The sequence below is a fragment of the Oncorhynchus kisutch genome, linkage group LG12, assembly GCF_002021735.2.
Source record: "Oncorhynchus kisutch isolate 150728-3 linkage group LG12, Okis_V2, whole genome shotgun sequence".
Classification (NCBI taxonomy): domain Eukaryota; kingdom Metazoa; phylum Chordata; class Actinopteri; order Salmoniformes; family Salmonidae; genus Oncorhynchus; species Oncorhynchus kisutch.
Window position 1 is genome coordinate 41,879,171 of NC_034185.2, and position 17,630 is coordinate 41,896,800.

Here is a 17,630-nt window from a genome sequence, read left to right on the forward strand (position 1 = left end):
CACTTCAGCGAGCAGGCCTTTCTAATCGACCTGGCCCTGGTATCCTGGAAGGATATTGAAGGACATTCCCTCAGTAGAGGATGCCTGGTTTTTCTTTAAAAGTGCTTTCCTCACCATCTTAAATAAGCATGCCCCATTACATTTTTTTAAAACCAGGAACAGATATAGCCCTTGGTTCACTCCAGACCTGACTGCCCTTGACCAGCACAAAAACATCCTGTGGCGTACTGCATTAGCATCGAATAGCCCCCGCGATATGCAACCTTTCAGGGAAGTTAGGAACCAATATACACAGGCAGTTAGGAAAGCAAAGGCTAGCTTTTTCAAACAGAAATTTGCATCCTGTATTTGCAATCCGTGGAGAATAAGAGCTACTCCTCCCATCTGCCCATTGCACTGAGGCTAGGAAACAGTGTCACCACCGATAAATCCACGATAATTGAGAACTTCAATAATAATATTGCTTTCCACCTGGCTACCCCGACCCCTGTCAACAGCCCTGCACCCCCCACAGTAACTTGCCCAAGCCTCCCCCAGCTTCTTCTGATGTTCTGAAAGAGCTGCATAATCTGGACCCTCTCTTTCTGAAATGATCCGCTGAAATTGTTGCAACCCCTCTTACTAGCCTGTTCAACCTCTCTTTCCTATCGTCTGAGATCCCCAAAGATTGGAAAGCTGCCGTGGTCATCCCCCTCTTCAAAGGGGGAGACACTCTAGACCCAAACTGCTACAGAACTATATCTATCCTACCCTGCCTTTCTAAAGTCTTCGAAAGCCAAGTTAACAAACAGATCACCGACCCACCGATAAGAGACAATACTGTGCAGCTGTATTCATCGACCTGGCCAAGGCTTTAAATTCTGTCAATCACCACATTTTTGTCGGCAGACTCAACAGCCTTGGTTTCTCAAATTACTGCCTCTCCTGGTTCACCAACTACTTCTCAGACAGAGTTCAGTGTGTGAAATCGGAGGACCCGTTGTCCGAACCTCTGGCAGTCTCTATGGGGGTGCCACAGGGTTCAATCCTGGGGCCGACTCTTTTATCTGTATACACTAATGATGTCGCTTTTGCTGCTGGTGATTCTCTGATCCACCTCTAACTGAGTTAGGAAGAACACTTGTATCTTTGTAGTGACTGGGTGTATTGATACCATCCAAAGCCTAATTAATAACTTCACCATGCTCAAAGTGATATTCAATGTATGCTTTATTTATTTTTATCCATCTACCAATAGTTGCCCTTTATTGTGAGGCATTGGAACGAACACCTCACTGGTCTTTGTGGTTGAATCTGACTGAAGAACCTTACAGATTTGGAAAGTATTCAGACTTGGAAATTATTCAGAAGGTATTCACAAAGTATTCCGTATGTACTTTTAACACATTTTGTTACGTTACAGCCTCATTATAAAATTGATTTAAAAAATGTTTTCCCTTATAAATCTACACACAATCTACACACAATATCCCATTTTTTTTAAACGGATTTCTTACATATATAAACCAGATACCTTATTTACAAAAGTATTCAGACCCATTGCTATGAGACTCAAAATTGAGCTCAGGTGCTTCCTGTTTCCATTGATCATCCTTGATGTTTCTACAACTTGATTGGAGTCCACCTGTGCTAAATTCAATTGATTGGACAAGATTTGGAAAGGCACACACCTGTCTATATAAGGTCCAACAGTTGACAATACATTTCAGAGCACAAACCAAGCCATGAAGTCGAAGGAATTGTCAGTAGAGCTCAGAGAGAGGATTGTGTTGAGCCACAGATCTGGGGAAGGGTACCAAAACATTTCTGCAGCATTGAAGAACACCATATTTCTTAAATGGAAGAGGTTTGGAACCACCAAGACTCTTCCTAGAGCTGGCTGCCCGGCCAAACTGAGCAATCAGGGGAGAAGGGCCTTGGTCAAGGAGGTGACCAAGAACCCGATGGTCACTCTAACAGAGCTCTAGAGTTCCTCTGTGCAGATGGCAGAACCTTCCAGAAGGACAACCATCTCTGCAGCACCACCAATCAGGCCTTTATGATAGAGTGGCCAGACGGAAGCCACTCCTCAGTAAAAAGCATGAATTCTTGCTTGGAGTCTACCAAAAGGCACCTAATGAACTCAGGCCACGAGAAAAATAAGATTCTCTGTTCTGATGAAACCAAGGTGGAACTCTTTGATCTGAATGCCTAGCATCACGTCTGGAGGAAACCTAGCACCATACCTATGCTGTCGGGATGTTTTTCAGTGGCATGGACTGGGAGACTAGTCAGGATCGTGGTAATGATGAACGGAGCAAAGTACATAGAGATCCTTGATGAAAACCTGCTCCAGAGCGCTTAGGACCACAGACTGGGGCTAAGGTTTACCTTCCAACAGGATAATGACCCTAAGCACACAGCCAAGACATTTTTTCCCATTCCTCCTTGCAAAACAGCTCGAGCTCAGTGAGGTTGGATGGAGAGCATTTGTGAACAGCAGTTTTCAGTTCTTTCCACAGATTCTCGATTGGATTCAGGTCTGGACTTTGACTTGGCCATTCTAACACCTGGATATGTTTATTTTTGAACCATTCCATTGTAGATTTTGTTTATGTTTTGGATCATTGTCTTGTTGGAAGACAAATCTCCGTCCCAGTCTCAGGTCTTTTGCAGACTCCATCAGGTTTTCTTCCAGAATGGTCCTGTATTTGGCTCCATCCATCTTCCCATCAATTTTAACCATCTTCCCTGTCCCTGCTGAAGTGTTCAGGGTGATGAGAAGTGTTGCTTTTATGCCAAACATAACGTTTTGCATTGTTGCCAAAAAGTTCAATTTTGGTTTCATCTGACCAGAGCACCTTCTTCCACATGTTTGGTGTGTCTCCCAGGTGGCTTGTGGCAAACTTTAAACAACACTTTTTATGGATGTCTTTAAGAAATGGCTTTCTTCTTGCCACTCTTCCATAAAGGCCAGATTTGTGCAATATACGACTGATTGTTGTCCTATGGACAGAGTCTCACACCTCAGCTGTAGATCTCTGCAGTTCATCCAGAGTGATCATGGGCCTCTTGGCTGCACCTCTGATCAGTCTTCTCCTTGTATGAGCTGAAAGTTTAGAGGGACGGCCAGGTCTTGGTAGATTTGCAGTGGTCTGATACTCCTTCCATTTCAATATTATCGCTTGCACAGTGCTCCTTGGGATGTTTAAAGCTTGGGAAATCTTTTTGTATCCAAATCCGGCTTTAAACTTCTTCACAACAGTATCTCGGACCTGCCTGGTGTGTTCCTTGTTCTTCATGATGCTCTCTGCGCTTTTAACGGACCTCTGAGACTATCACAGTGCAGGTGCATTTATACAGAGACTTGATTACACACAGGTGGATTGTATTTATCATCATTAGTCATTTAGGTCAACATTGGATCATTCAGAGATCCTCACTGAACCTCTGGAGAGAGTTTGCTGCACTGAAAGTAAAGGGGCTGAATAATTTTGCACGCCCAATTTTTCAGATTTTGATTTGTTAAAAAAGTTTGAAATATCCAATAAATGTCGTTCCACTTCATGATTGTGTCCCACTTGTTGTTGATTCTTCACAAAAAAATACAGTTTTATATCTTTATGTTTGAAGCCTGAAATGTGGCAAAAGGTCGCAAAGTTCAAAGTGCAAGGCACTGTAAATTGCAAAATAGTTGGGAAGATATTTTCGATGTACCCATTCCATGGCACATGGTGTATGAATTAATACGCAAAACAACGCCAGATTCAAAACTTCAATTTAAATGACTATACAAATTTCTTGCAACTAACAGAATGTTATATATATGGGGGATACAATCTTCCCAGCTCTGCAGATTCTGCTGTGAGGAGGCAGAGTCTTTAGATAATTTATTTTAGTATTGTCCATATGTAGCTCGTTTTTGGTCACAGGTCCAGGAATGGCTGAAGAATTGCAACATTTGCCTAGAACTAACGCTGCAGATAGCAATACTGGGTGATTTGAAAAGCCATAGTCAATCAATCAATAATATAATAATTATTTTAGCAAAAATGTGTATTTTTAATTTACAATCTGTAGAAGCTATGAGAATAGAAAGGTTCAATTATTTTGTGAAGCATCACAGCACAGTTGAAAAATATATGGCAAATAGAAATCTGAAATGGATGATGTTGAGAGATAGATGGGAGGGGTTGAATGGAGCTGAAGGGTGTGACTAATAACAAGATAAACAATGTAAAACGTACGGGGTCTGTAAAATGTATATAGATTCGTCACTTTTGTGAAATAGCACAGTTACAAATAGAAATCAAACTGAAAGAAATAGAGGAAGGACTAAAAACAAACAAAAAATAACTATTGTAAAATATACTGTGTCTGTAAAATGTGTATAAGATGTATAAATTGAAGGTAAAAGCCAAAGTGTTTATTAGTTTACTCCAATTGGGGGAAGGGTGGTAGGGTTTTCGGGGAATAATAATAGGTATAAGGTATATTCTTTAAAAAAGTATGTATGTCTATATAGGTTTGTGTATGTGTATGGATATATATATATTTACCCCAAAAATATATGGGGGATTGGAAATACTGCAGACAATTACATTGATGGAAGCAACATTCTTTGCGCAATATTAAGCTGATCCACCCCTTAAAAAAGGGAAAACATTTTTTCGTCAGTCCTTGTTTGCAACACTCACTACCTAGTTCCCAACTGCCTCTGGAAGCAACGTCAGCACACCAGGTGTTTGTCGGGAGCTTCATGAAATGGATTTCCATGGCCGAGCAGCCGCACACAAGTCTAAGATCACCATGTGCAATGCCAATGTCGGCTGGAGTGGTGTAAAGCTCGCCACCATTGGACTCTGGAGCAGTGGAAACGCGTTCTCTGGAGGGATGAAACTCACTTCACCATCTGTCAGTTCGACGGACTAATCTGGGTTTGGTGGATGCCAGGAGAACACTACCTGCCCAATGCATAGTGCCAACTGTAATGTTTGCTGGAGGAGGAATAGTGGTCTGGGGCTGCTTTTCATGGTTTGAGCTAGGCCCCTTATTTCCAGTTGCCAACTGTAATGTTTGCTGGAGGAGGAATAGTGGTCTGGGGCTGCTTTTCATGGTTTGAGCTAGGCCCCTTATTTCCAGTGAAGAGAAATCTTAACATTACACCATATAATGACATTACTAGAAAATGTTGTACTTCCAACTTTGTGGTAACAGTTTAGGGAAGGCCCCTTCTTGTTTCAGCATGACAATGCCCCTGTGCACAAAGTGAGGTCCATACAGAATGGTTTGTCGAGATCGGTGTGGAAGAACTTGACTGGCCCTAACCTAAACCCCATCTAACACCTTTGGGATGAATTGGAAAGCCGACTGCGAGCCATGCCTAGTGGCCCAACATCAGTGCCCGACCTCACTAATGCTCTTGTGGCTGAATGGAAGACCCCACAGCAATGTACCAACATCTAGTAGAAGGCCCCAGAAGAGTGGAGGCTGTAAACGGGGGACCAACTCCATGTTATTTCCCATGATTTTGGAATGAGATGTTCGACGAGCAGGTGTCCACATACTTTTCAAATGCTGTATGGTGTATTAGGCTATCATATTATTGGGGTATATCAGCCAATAGGGTGGATGTCGTTTCAAAGAGAGTAGCGTTGGGGCGAAATAGAATAGGAGAGTAGACACTTACTTGAGCTACGTTTTGCATAACTTTGATAGGAGTGAGACGATTTGCAGGCAGACAAATGTGTTCTCAATATTTATTTCCAGTCAATGTCAGAGCCTATCATATTTCGCAAGTTCATTTCCATGGAAAGACAACTGTGTCGTGCTTCTTTGCCCATACATATATATAGCTTGCAGACTATTTAATTGAGACCACTCGTAAGCGCATTTGATCTATGTCGGAGCCTGCAGCTCTCCAGCAAACATGTCCACAGTGGCATGATGTGGGCCCAATGCGGGCAAAATTGTTGGACACACGTAGGCTTCCCACAAAAGCGCCCGCAAGGCATTGTCCCAGTGTGGCCCAGTTTGGGAGCCCTCACTTTGCCTGAAATAAGACCATATTTTTGGATCAGCTGCCCATAACATTGCATCAGAATGACAACAAAGTTTTCACTAACTTAAACGTTCATCTTATGTAACATGCATTTATCTTTTTACAGACTTCATCATTGAGTACGATTACATGCACACAATAATGTGATTTATTGTGGATAGTCAGATTAATATAATAGTTTGATTAAAATGTGTACATACTTTGCAAGAATAATGATTTCCCTAATAATCCTGTTTACATGGACACATCTTAAATCAGGCTACCTGATGGCACTTGGATAAATGGAGAAAATTGCCCATCAAAATAAATGTTGTACCACAGCAAACATGTGATTCTGAGTTCAGACATGTAAAGTTTGTGTGTGAAAACTATTTCTGATGATGCTTACTTCGATTTTGACCTTACACCGATTAACATAAGCAGAGTAAGATGTTTACAGGACTATTGCATAATCTGCCTACTGAATTATTACTGTTCATGTCAACGTACTCATTGGCAGTTTAAAATACATTTATGTTGACATTATACAACAGAACACTTAAACACTCGTAGTAACGTTTGCATAACAATAACGTGTGATAATTGGCTTTAAAGTTCCGAACTCTCGGTTTGAATGGTGTCAGCAATTCCTACCTTGCCCACCAAATACACAATGGGGTCATTTTTGCTGGGTTGTTATATCACACACAGTTAACTCATCTGTGAGTAAGTTAAACAACCAAAAGAGGGTGCAATGAGGGGAGAGTGGGGGCTAGAGACATGAAGTGGGTAGAAACATTAGGGATGGGGGAAAAACATTGATACAGTAGAGTACCGCAATATTTTTTATGCCAATACTGTGACTCCAAGTATCGATTTGTAAAATAAAATAAAATAAAATTTAAATGAGGGGTGCGTGTCTGTTTTCTGTGTCTGCCCTGTATAAGGGCCCTTGACCTGACCACTTGTGTGGCCCTGTGCTCTATTGTGCTGCCATGTGAGTAAATTAATTTTTCCATTAGTATTCATTAGCTCCTCTCTTTACCATATTGTTCAGAGAGCAATGAGCGGAGAGAGAGGAGGACCCTGCACTATACAGACACGTGCTGCACACACTCCCTCCACTATATAGTCCCTTTATGTCGCACAATAGACTTTTTGATCTCTCTGTCTCCCTCTCTCACTCTCTTTTTTTTTCTCCTGCTCTCGATCTTGTGCTTTCTCTTGCTCTTTCTCTCGATCGCTCGCTCTTTCCCTCTCCGCCCTCTCTCTCTCTCTCTCTCTCTCTCTCCTGCTCTCAATCTTGTGCTTTCTTATGCCCCCTATCTCTTCTCTCCATGCACACTTCTGACTCGTCCATCTTCTCTTTTTTCCCTCTTTTTTTTCTTCTCCTGGGGTAGTGACCAGCATCCCAATGGTCTGTTACCTTGGTGATGAGTGACAGGTAGGATGCACCACCCAAGCAGTGTGGAGATGGATGAAATGGGGTGAGCTGAGGTGGGGGTTGGGAGGTTGGAGCAGAAGGGAAAGAGACTACTGATTTGAAGAGGAGCAAGAAAAAGAGGAATAAGAGGACATTGGAAATGGTGTTTGCAGTTGTAATGATTCTTTGTGGAGAGATCAACCTTTATTATTCTCATTATCTCATCTCTGTTCCTATGTGCTGGTGGCTTACTGAAGGAATCCAATCAGGGTTGTCAAGGTCCAGGGCAACTGAAGGAGATAATGCTCCTCCGTTTTGTCTGAAGGATGTCCCTGAAGGACATCCCTTGGTCAATAAGAGAGGGATGAGTAAGAAATGAACGAGTTGATTTCCAGGAAAATTAGTGCTCAGAGTACCATCTCAAAATTAACTAAAGTGAATTGAGGGAAACGCCATTCTCACGCATCCTTATTCAACAGGGAGAAAAGAGAGAAGACAACATTCTGGCAGATTGGAATGAATCTCATTTGTCCATTAAAATAACATAAAATTGAACAGAAATACAGTGTAGACATTGTTAATGTTGTAAATTACTATTCTAGCTGGAAACGGCTGATTTTTTAAATGGAATATCTACATACAATGGGCATACAGAGGCCCATTATCAGCAACCATCACTCCTGTGTTCCAATGGCACGTCGTGTTAGCTTGTTGCTTCTTTAATCAGGTCAACAGTTTTTAGCTGTGCTAACATAATTGCAAAAGGGTTTTCTAATGATCAATTAGCCTTTTAAAATGATAAACGTGGATTAGCTAACACAACGTGTCGTTGGAACACAGGAGTGATGTATTGTTGTCTCTACCTTGCGCTTTGTGCTGTTGTCTGTGCTCAATAATGTTTGTACCATGTTTTGTGCTGCTGCCATGAAGTTGTCACGTTGTGTTGCTACCATGCTGTGTTTACATGTGTTGCTGTCATGCTATGTTGTCATCTTAGGTCTCTCTTTATGTAGTGTCGCTGTGTCTCTTGTCGTGATGTGTGTTTTATTTTTAATCCCAGCCCCCGTCCCCGCAGAAGGCCTTTTGGTAGGCCACTATTGTAAATAAGAATTTGTTATTAACTGACTTGCCTAGTTAAATAAAGGTTAAATACAAAATTAAATAAAAAAACAGGGTCCTGAAAAAGGTCACTACATGCAGGGTCACTGGAGGCCCAACTGGAAGTGTGTGAGCTTGCATGCGTGCATGCATAAGAAATCGAGAGGGAAGCAGGCGGGGAGGGAGAGAAAGAGATGGATGAGACGAGGGTAGGAGGTGTAGCCTAGTAGTTGGGTGGGGGTTGGGCTACTATGGTGCTCTCATAATGTTTTATGTTTTTTTAAGAATGTGTCACAGTACAGTTTGACGTACATCCTATAAATCTTAAAGAGCGCTAAGATAAATACGAGGGCTGATCATTACCCTATATGGAGGCGGTTGAGTTCAATTAAGAAGATTGTAACATGACTCACATCAACAAACCATTTAACAGGCGTCCTACTAGCCCATAAAGAAGTGTGTCCTTAGTTGCTAGTGCTAGTAATGCCTCTTATGGACTACTTTCATGTTAATTGCTCCATGACTGTAACATCATTATAGAGTCCTATAGAAATGAAATACATCAGCGATGAATTAAGACAGAATAGTAGTTGGTACTAATGACAGTTCCTGTAGTAGCTGGTTTATCAGTCACCCTATTGCACCTTGTCTGCTTCCACTCCATCAAACATGTCTGCCTTGATTACAGTGCTGATTCATTAATGTCATTATGATTCATTAATGTCAGGGAGGGAGAGGATGGCTGGTTGGACATGATAGACTACCATTGTCTCACAGAGAAAGAGCCTGTCATTTAGTCTGCTGTTCAGCCTAAATGTCCCTCTTGGTTCATTTACTGTAAATGGAGCCTATTCTTTCTTTCCTCCTTCTTTACCTTCACTCGTAAAAGTTCCCTTCTATTTATTTATTTCCTCTTTCTTCTCCAGTCCTCTCCTCTCTCTCCATATCCCTCCCTCAGATTCTGAAGCATTCTTTACCCATTTCGTTAAATGGAGATTCACGATTGAAGAGAAACAGTTTCAGTGGGGAAAATGCTGAGTAAGAAAAGCTTTCTGCTTTCTACAAGTACAGGGCATTCGGAAACTATTCAGACCCCTTGACTGTTTCCACATTTTGTTACGTTACAGCCTTATTCTAAAATGTATGATTTTATTTTTTTTCTTCTCATCCATCCACACACAATACCCCATAATGACAAAGCAAAAACATAACATTTATCACATTTACATAATTATTTTGGACTCTTTACTCTTTACTGTACTTTGTTGAAGCACCTTTGCAGTAATTACAATCTTGGGTCTTCTTGGGTATGACGCTACAAGCTTGGCATACCTGTATTTGGGGAGTTTCTCCCATTCTTCTCTGCAGATCCTCTCAAACGCTGTCAGGTCCAAATCAAATAAACTTTGATTTGAACCTGACAGAGCTTGAGAGGATCTGCAGAGAAGAATGGGATAAACTCCCCAAAGCTCTGTCAGGTTGGATGGGGAGCGTCGCTGCACAGCTATTTTCAGATTTCTCCAGAGATGTTTGATTGTGTTCAAGTCTGGGCTCTGGCTAGGCCACTCAATGACATTTAGAGACTTGTACCAAAACCACTCCTGCGTTGTCCTGTTGGAAGGTGAACCTTCGCCCCAGTTTGAGGTACTGAGCATTCTGGAGCACATTTTCATCAAAGATCTCTCTGTAATTTGCTCCGTTAATTTTCCCCCGATCCTGACTAGTCTCCCAGTCCCTGTCTCTGAAAAACATCCCCACAACATGATGTTGTCAGCACAATGGTTCAATGGTGCCAGGATTCCTCCAGACGTGACGCTTGGCATTCAGGCCAAAGAGTTCAATCTTGGTTTCATCAGACCAGAGAATCTTGTTTGTCATGGCTTGAGAGTCCTTTAGGTGCCTTTTGGCAAACTAAGTGGGCTGTCAAGTACCTTTTACTGAGGAGTTCCTTCCGTCTGGATGCTCTACCATAAAGGCCTGAGTGCTGCAGAGATGGTTTTCCTTCTGGATGGTTCTCCAATCTCCACAGAGGAACTTTGGAGCTCTGTCAGAGTAACCATTGGGTTCTTGGTCACCTACCTGACCAAGGCCCTTCAAATCAAATCAGATCAAATCAAATCAAATGTTATTATTTCTGTGTAGGGTAGTTCATGCTGTGTTGGAAGCCTTGTAGCAGTCTGTACCATAATTACTACATAATTGCAACATAATTGTACAGTAATAGGCCTAAATGTACAGTAGTAATTGTATAATTGTACATTATTAAAGGTTTAATATAACTCAACTATTGAGTTTTAGGTGTGGTAGTGGTAGAGGTATCCAGCGATGTAATAACTTTAACCCCCCCTCTCCCTCCCTCCATCTTTCTCCAGGTGTGGTAGCCGAGGTCCAGGTTTCCCAGGATGCCGTTGGTGAAGAGGAGTATCGAGCCCAGGCACCTGTGCCACACGGTGCTGCCGCGGGGCATTAAGAACGAGCTGGAGTGTGTGACCAATGTGTCCCTAGCTAACGTCATCCGACAGCTCAGCAGCCTCAGTGAGTCACACACAATGTCTGCACACATACACACCTTAATAATACACACACTCACGGACACTCAGAAAACACATTGTTGCACACATATACACACACACACATGCTCACACTCACACCTAAACAACACACTCCGTACCCGCATTTTTCTGTTAGGTAAGCATGTTTATTATTTTATTATGCTTGATTTTATGCTTGATTTTTGTATTACTGTATTATACTTAAGTGTGTGTATTAAGTGTCTGTTCTCTGTCTGTGTGTGTTCTACAGGTAAGTACGCAGAGGATCTTTTTGGGGAGCTGTTCAACGAGGCCCACTCCTTCTCCTTCCGGGTCAACTCCCTCCAGGAGCGCGTGGACCGCCTCTCTATCAGCGTCACTCAGCTAGATCCTAAGGAGGAGGAGCGTGAGTACCATACACACGCCATGTTTTACATAGCTCGACCTAAAAGAGGAGTGTAAGTACAAACACACACACACCAGTGTCAAACACACATGCATGCAGGCAACCGCACGCTCAAACACTCAGACACTCTATCCTCACACACTCCTTTCTTTAGCACTTCCACCACTGATTATTCCTCATCAGGATAAACCCATTCCAGTCGTGTGTGTGTGTGTGTGTGTGTGTGTGTGTGTGTGTGTGTGTGTGTGTGTGTGTGTGTGTGTGTGTGTGTGTGTGTGTGTGTGTGAGTGTGTTTGTGCGTGCGTGCGTGTGTGTAAATGGCCTTATTAGAGGAACAGGCCACAGTGAGTCGGTGTCATTTTTCATCCTTGCAGCTCCAAAGATCCACACTGTACAAACCAAACCCTCCACACACACACTCCCTCATCCGCAGACTCAGTAAGCCCCCAGTATAGCCATTCTAACCAGCTGTCCACTGATTCACTTACTGTAGCCCTGCCTCACACAATGGCCTGTCTTTGTGAGGAAATGAGATATCCAGATATATGTGATATGTAACAGTGGTGTAATGAAAAAGAGAAATATAATGCCCATCTGCCTGTCAGTGGAGGGGCCTGGTTAGGCTGTTAGGTAAAACAAGTTCTAGAGAGTGTAGGGAGAGATGGGGGGTGGGAGAGAGGGACTTAGAGAGAAGACGTGTAGTATTAGGCCAATACCACGCTTCTGCGCCATATCGATTTCCCATTGACCAGCGGGGTTTTTACAACTTGGATTAGAGCGGTAGAAGTAGCTAGATATAGTGCCTTAGAAAGTATTCATACCGTTTGACTTTTTCCACATTTTGTTATGTTACTGCGTGAATTTAAAATGAATTAAATATACGTTTTTTTTTGTCACAGGCCTACACACACTACCCCATAATGACAATGTGAAAACATGTTTTTAGAAATGTTAGCAAATTTCTTCACAATGAATTACTAAAATATCTCATTTACATAAGTATTCACATGCCTGAGTCAATACGTGTTAGAATCACCTTTGGTAGTGATTACACCTGTGAGTATTTCTGGGAGCTTTGCACACCTGGATTGTACAATATTTGCACATTATTATTTTAAAAAATTCTGTCAAGTTGGTTGTTGATCATTGCTAGAAAGCCATTTTCAAGTCTTGCCATAGATTTTCAAGCCGATATAAGTGAAAACTGTAACAAGGTCACTCAGTGTCGTCTTGGTAAGCAACACCAGTGTATATATGCCCTTGTGTTTTAGATTATTGTCTTGCTGAAAGGTGAATTTGTCTCCCAGTGTTTGTTGAAAAGCAGACTGAACCAGGTTTTCCTCTAGGATTTTGCCTGTGCTTAGCTCTGTTCTGTTTCTTTTTATTTAAAAAACTCCCTAGTCCTTGACGATGACAAGCATACCCATAACATGAGGCAGCCTCCACCATCCTCAAATCAAATCAAATTTATTTTTCACATACACATGGTTAGCAGATGTTAATGCGAGTGTAGCGAAATGCTTGTGCTTCTAGTTCCGACAATGCAGTAATAACCAACGAGTAATCTAACCTAACAATTCCAAAACTACTACCTTATACACATAAGTGTAAAGGGATAAAGAATATGTACATAAAGATATGAATGAGTGATGGTACAGAACGGCATAGGCAAGATGCAGTAGATGGTATCGAGTAGAGTATATACATATGAGATGAGTAGTGTAGGGTATGTCAACAAAGTGGCATAGTTTAAAGTGGCTAGTGATACACGTATTAAATAAAGATGCAGTAGATGATAGAGTACAGTATATAAATATACATATGAGATGGATAATGTAGACATTATATTTTTCAGCCTCCTGAAGCATCTTCACGATGCTGTCTGTGTGGGTGGACCAATTCAGTTTGTCTGTGATGTGTATGCTGAGGAACTTAAAACTTACTACCCTCTCCACTACTGTCCCATCGATGTGGATAGGGGGGTGCTCCCTCTGCTGTTTCCTGAAGTCCACAATCATCTCCTTAGTTTTGTTGACGTTGAGTGTGAGGTTATTTTCCTGACACCACACTCCGAGGGCCCTCACCTCCTCCCTGTAGGCAGTCTCGTCGTTGTTGGTAATCAAGCCTACCACTGTAGTGTCGTCCGCAAACTTGATGATTGAGTTGGAGGCGTGCGTGGCCACGCAGTCGTGGGTGAACAGGGAGTACAGGAGAGGGCTCAGAATGCACCCTTGTGGGGCCCCAGTGTTGAGGATCAGCGGGGTGGAGATGTTGTTACCTACCCTTAACACCTGGGGGCGGCCAGTCAGGAAGTCCAGTACCCAGATGCACAGGGCGGGGTCGAGACCCAGAGTCGATGAACAGCATTCTCACATAGGTATTCCTCTTGTCCAGATGGGTTAGGGCAGTGTGGTTGAGATTGCATCGTCTGTGGACCTATTTGGGCGGTAAGCAAATTGGAGTGGGTCTAGGGTGTCAGGTAGGGTGGAGGTGATATGGTCCTTGACTAGTCTCTCAAAGCACTTCATGATGACGGAAGTGAGTGCTATGGGTCGGTAGACGTTTAGCTTAGTTACCATAGCTTTCTTGGGAACAGGAACAATGGTGGCCCTCTTGAAGCATGTGGGAACAGCAGACTGGGATAAGGATTGATTGAATATGTCCGTAAACACACCAGCCAGCTGGTCTGCGCATGCTCTGAGGATGGGGATGCCGTCTGGGCCTGCAGCCTTGCGAGGGTTAACACGTTTAAATGTTTTACTCACGTCGGCTGCAGTGAAGAAGAGTCCGCATGTTTTGGTTGCGGGCCGTGTCAGTGGCACTGTATTGTCCTCAAAGCGGGCAAAAAAGTTATTTAGTCTGTCTGGGTGCAAGACATCCTGGTCCGTGACGGGGCTGGTTTTCTTTTTGTAATCCGTGATTGACTGTAGACCCTGCCACATACCTCTTGTGACTCTACTTTGTCTCTATACTGACGCTTAGCTTGTTTGATTTCCTTGCAGAGGGAATAGTTACACTGTTTGTATTCGGTCATGTTTCCGGTCACCTTGCCCTGATTAAAAGCAGTGGTTCGCGCTTTCAGTTTCACGCGAATGCTGCCATCAATCCACGGTTTCTGGTTTGGGAATGTTTTAATTGTTGCTTTGGGAATGACATCTTCAATGCACGTTCTAATGAACTCGCACACCGAATCAGCTTATTCGTCAATGTTGTTGTTCGCAGCAATGCGGAACATATCCCAGTCCACGTGATGGAAGCAGTCTTGGAGCGTGGAATCAGATTGGTCGGACCATATTCGAAAATATGAAGAGTGGTAACGTTTTGTATTCAGGAAATCAAGTGAATTTCTTTGCCACAATTTCTGCAGTTTTACTTTAGTGCCTTGTTGCGAACAGGATGCATGTTTTGTAATATTTTTATTATGTACAGGCTTCCTTCTTTTCACTCTGTTATTTAGGTTAGTATTGTGAAGTAACTACAACGTTGTTGATCCATCCTCAGTTTTCTCCTATCACAGCCATTAAACTCTGTAACTGTTTCACCATTGGCCTCATGGTGAAATCCCTGAGTGGTTTCCTTCCTCTCCGGCAATTGAGTGAGGAAAGACGCCTGCATCTTTGTAGTGACTGGGTGTATTGATACACCATCCAAACTGTAATGAATAACTTCACCATGCTCAAAGGGGTACCCTTAGTGAGGCATTGGAAAATGTTCTTTGTCTTTGTGGTTGAATCTCTGTTTGAATTTCAATGCTAGACTGTGGGACCTTACAGATAATTATATGTGTGGAGTACATCATTCAAAAATCATATTAAAAACTATTATTGCACACAGAGTGAGTCCATGCAACTTATTATGTGACTTGTTGAAAAACGTTTACTCCTGAACTCATTTAGGTTTGCTATTAAAAAGAGGTTGAATACTTATTGACTCAAAACCGTTCAGCTTTTCATGTTTTATTCATTGTAACAATTTCAAATAACATCATTCCACTTTGTGTGAAGGCCAGTGACAAAAATGTAATCCATTTTAAATTCAAGCTGTAACACAACAAAATGTGGCACAGTATATATACACTATACTGGACTGGGCTGGCTCTGTACGTTAACACAACACATTGGTACCCAAGCTAGATGGGAGGGGGGTAATAATGTTTTGTGAGTGGACCAAGAATTTTTAGGTTGCTCTAAAGCAGAAAGATGGAATAAACGAGTCTGGAGCAGGTTTTCTTACATTGAACTAAGTTCTCTATTGAGGTATTTTCTCTTCTCAAACACTCCCACAGAATCAAGGATGATCTCAAGGATAACACCAATCTTCTTCTTTACAGGGATAAGAAACACAAAGTGAGTAACTTTTAACTATAACATAAATCACGAGTGTGTCACCGGGTAGTGGTGCGGATCCATGGTTGCCATTCCCAAGAGGTAGTTTGTCCTCATCTTCTCCCTTTCGTCAGGTAAATTCTCTCCTTTGGAGAATCAATCACTCTTTTTTTTCCTCCAGTCTCCCTCACTGCCGGTTCCCTCTTTTCTATTCGTAGGGGTGAAGAAAATAGGTGATTAGTACCGTCAGCTGTCCTTAACGGCCTCTGATCACCTTTACTCACATGCCGGGCTGGGCTACTATCTGTGGGACCAGCCTGCCCCCTGGTGGTCCTTCTAACATAGCTCCCTTCTCAGGACCGGACCGGAGGGCCGGGGGCTAGACATGCCGCCTTGTTCGCGTCGGGACAGTGCGTCCGCATTCCCGTTCCTTGGATGACATGGAAAGTGAATGGTTGTAATGCAAGAAACCATCTGGCAATTCTGTTGTTATTGTTTCTCTTACCGGCCATCCACATGAGGGGAGCATGGTCAGTAACGAGGGTGAACCTACGCCCAAATAGGTAGTACCGGAGATAATTGAGGGCCCACTTAATGGCTAGGGCCTCTTTCTCTACGGTAGCATATCTCTGTTCCCGATCACTGAGCTTCCTACTTATGAAGAGAATAGGCCTCTCTGCTTCGCCTTCAACCTGAGCTAGGACAGCCCGAGCCCCGTATCTGAACTCTTGGGAGAAGTTGGGAGCCTGCAAGACGGGATCAGAGCACAGGCTATATTTCAGAGCACAGGCTACACGGTTTGGCAGGTTTTTCATGATGAGATTTGTGCGGGTGGTGGCAATGGTTGCATATCCAGGGATGAAATGGTGATAATATCCCATTATTCCCAAGAAAGCTCAGACATCCTGCTACTTCTGGGGCCGAGGCCCTTTCCGAATTGCCCTAGTCTTCTCTGCATGTGGACTTATTTTTTTGTTCCCCACGGTATATCCCTTCAGACAGACCCAGGCAGCATTTTCGCTGTCAGCCCTGTAGCCTCCAATCTCACGAGCATTGCCCGCAGTCGCAGGAGGTGGCTATCCCAGTCCTCGCTGTGGATGACCACATCGTCTATGTACGCCGCTGCATACTCTTGACGGGGTCATAGAATGGCATCCACAAGGTGTTGGAAAGTCGCCGCCGCACCATGCAGTCTGAACGGTATCATCACATACGGTGTTGCGAAAGGCAGTCTTTGGGCGGTCCTCCAGAGCCACCGGCACTTGCCAATATCCCTTCTTCAGATCCAGGGTGGTGATGAACTTGGCCTTTCCCAAGTGGTCCAAGAGTGCATCCACGAGGGGCATGGGATACGCGTCGAACGTAGAGATTGTGTTTATGCCCCTAAAGTCGTTGTAGAGCCTCATACTACCATTGGTTTTGGGGACCAGGACTATTGGACTGGACCACTCACTCGTAGATGGTTCAATCACCCTAAGCATCTCCCTTACCTCTTTCTTAGCGATGACTCTGTGTGCCTCGGGAATCTGGTAAGGCCGGATATGCACCCTCTTGCCTGGTTCGTTGTGGATATGGTAAAACAGGACATCTGTTTGTCCTAGGAAGGGAGAGAATACCCTGCTGATTTGCATAATCTGCTTGTCTAGCTGTCTCAACTTCTCGGGCAGGGGAGTTCTGCCACGGTGCACTTGTAGCGGGGCCTCCTCTTTTTCCTTGTCCTCCATCCTCCTCTGTTCCATGGTACATATTCAACAGGTTGATATGATAGAGTTGGACGTTCTTCCTCCTGTCAGGTTGCTTGATGCGCTAATTGACCGGAGAGACCCTC

General features: G+C 43.2%; 1 protein-coding gene across 6 annotated transcripts in view; it reads left to right on the top strand.

The window, feature by feature from the left end:
- LOC109900401 (wiskott-Aldrich syndrome protein family member 1) overlaps positions 1-17,630 on the top strand; it is a 150,198-nt gene that overhangs the window by 66,898 nt on the left and 65,670 nt on the right. For all 6 annotated transcript variants that reach the window (XM_031837560.1, XM_031837559.1, XM_031837561.1 and 3 more), the window contains 2 exons: positions 10,913-11,075; positions 11,343-11,477. In XM_031837560.1, coding sequence (XP_031693420.1) covers positions 10,943-11,075; positions 11,343-11,477 — 268 coding nt within the window. In that variant the 5' untranslated portion in view covers positions 10,913-10,942. The remainder of the gene's footprint in view (positions 1-10,912; positions 11,076-11,342; positions 11,478-17,630) is intronic.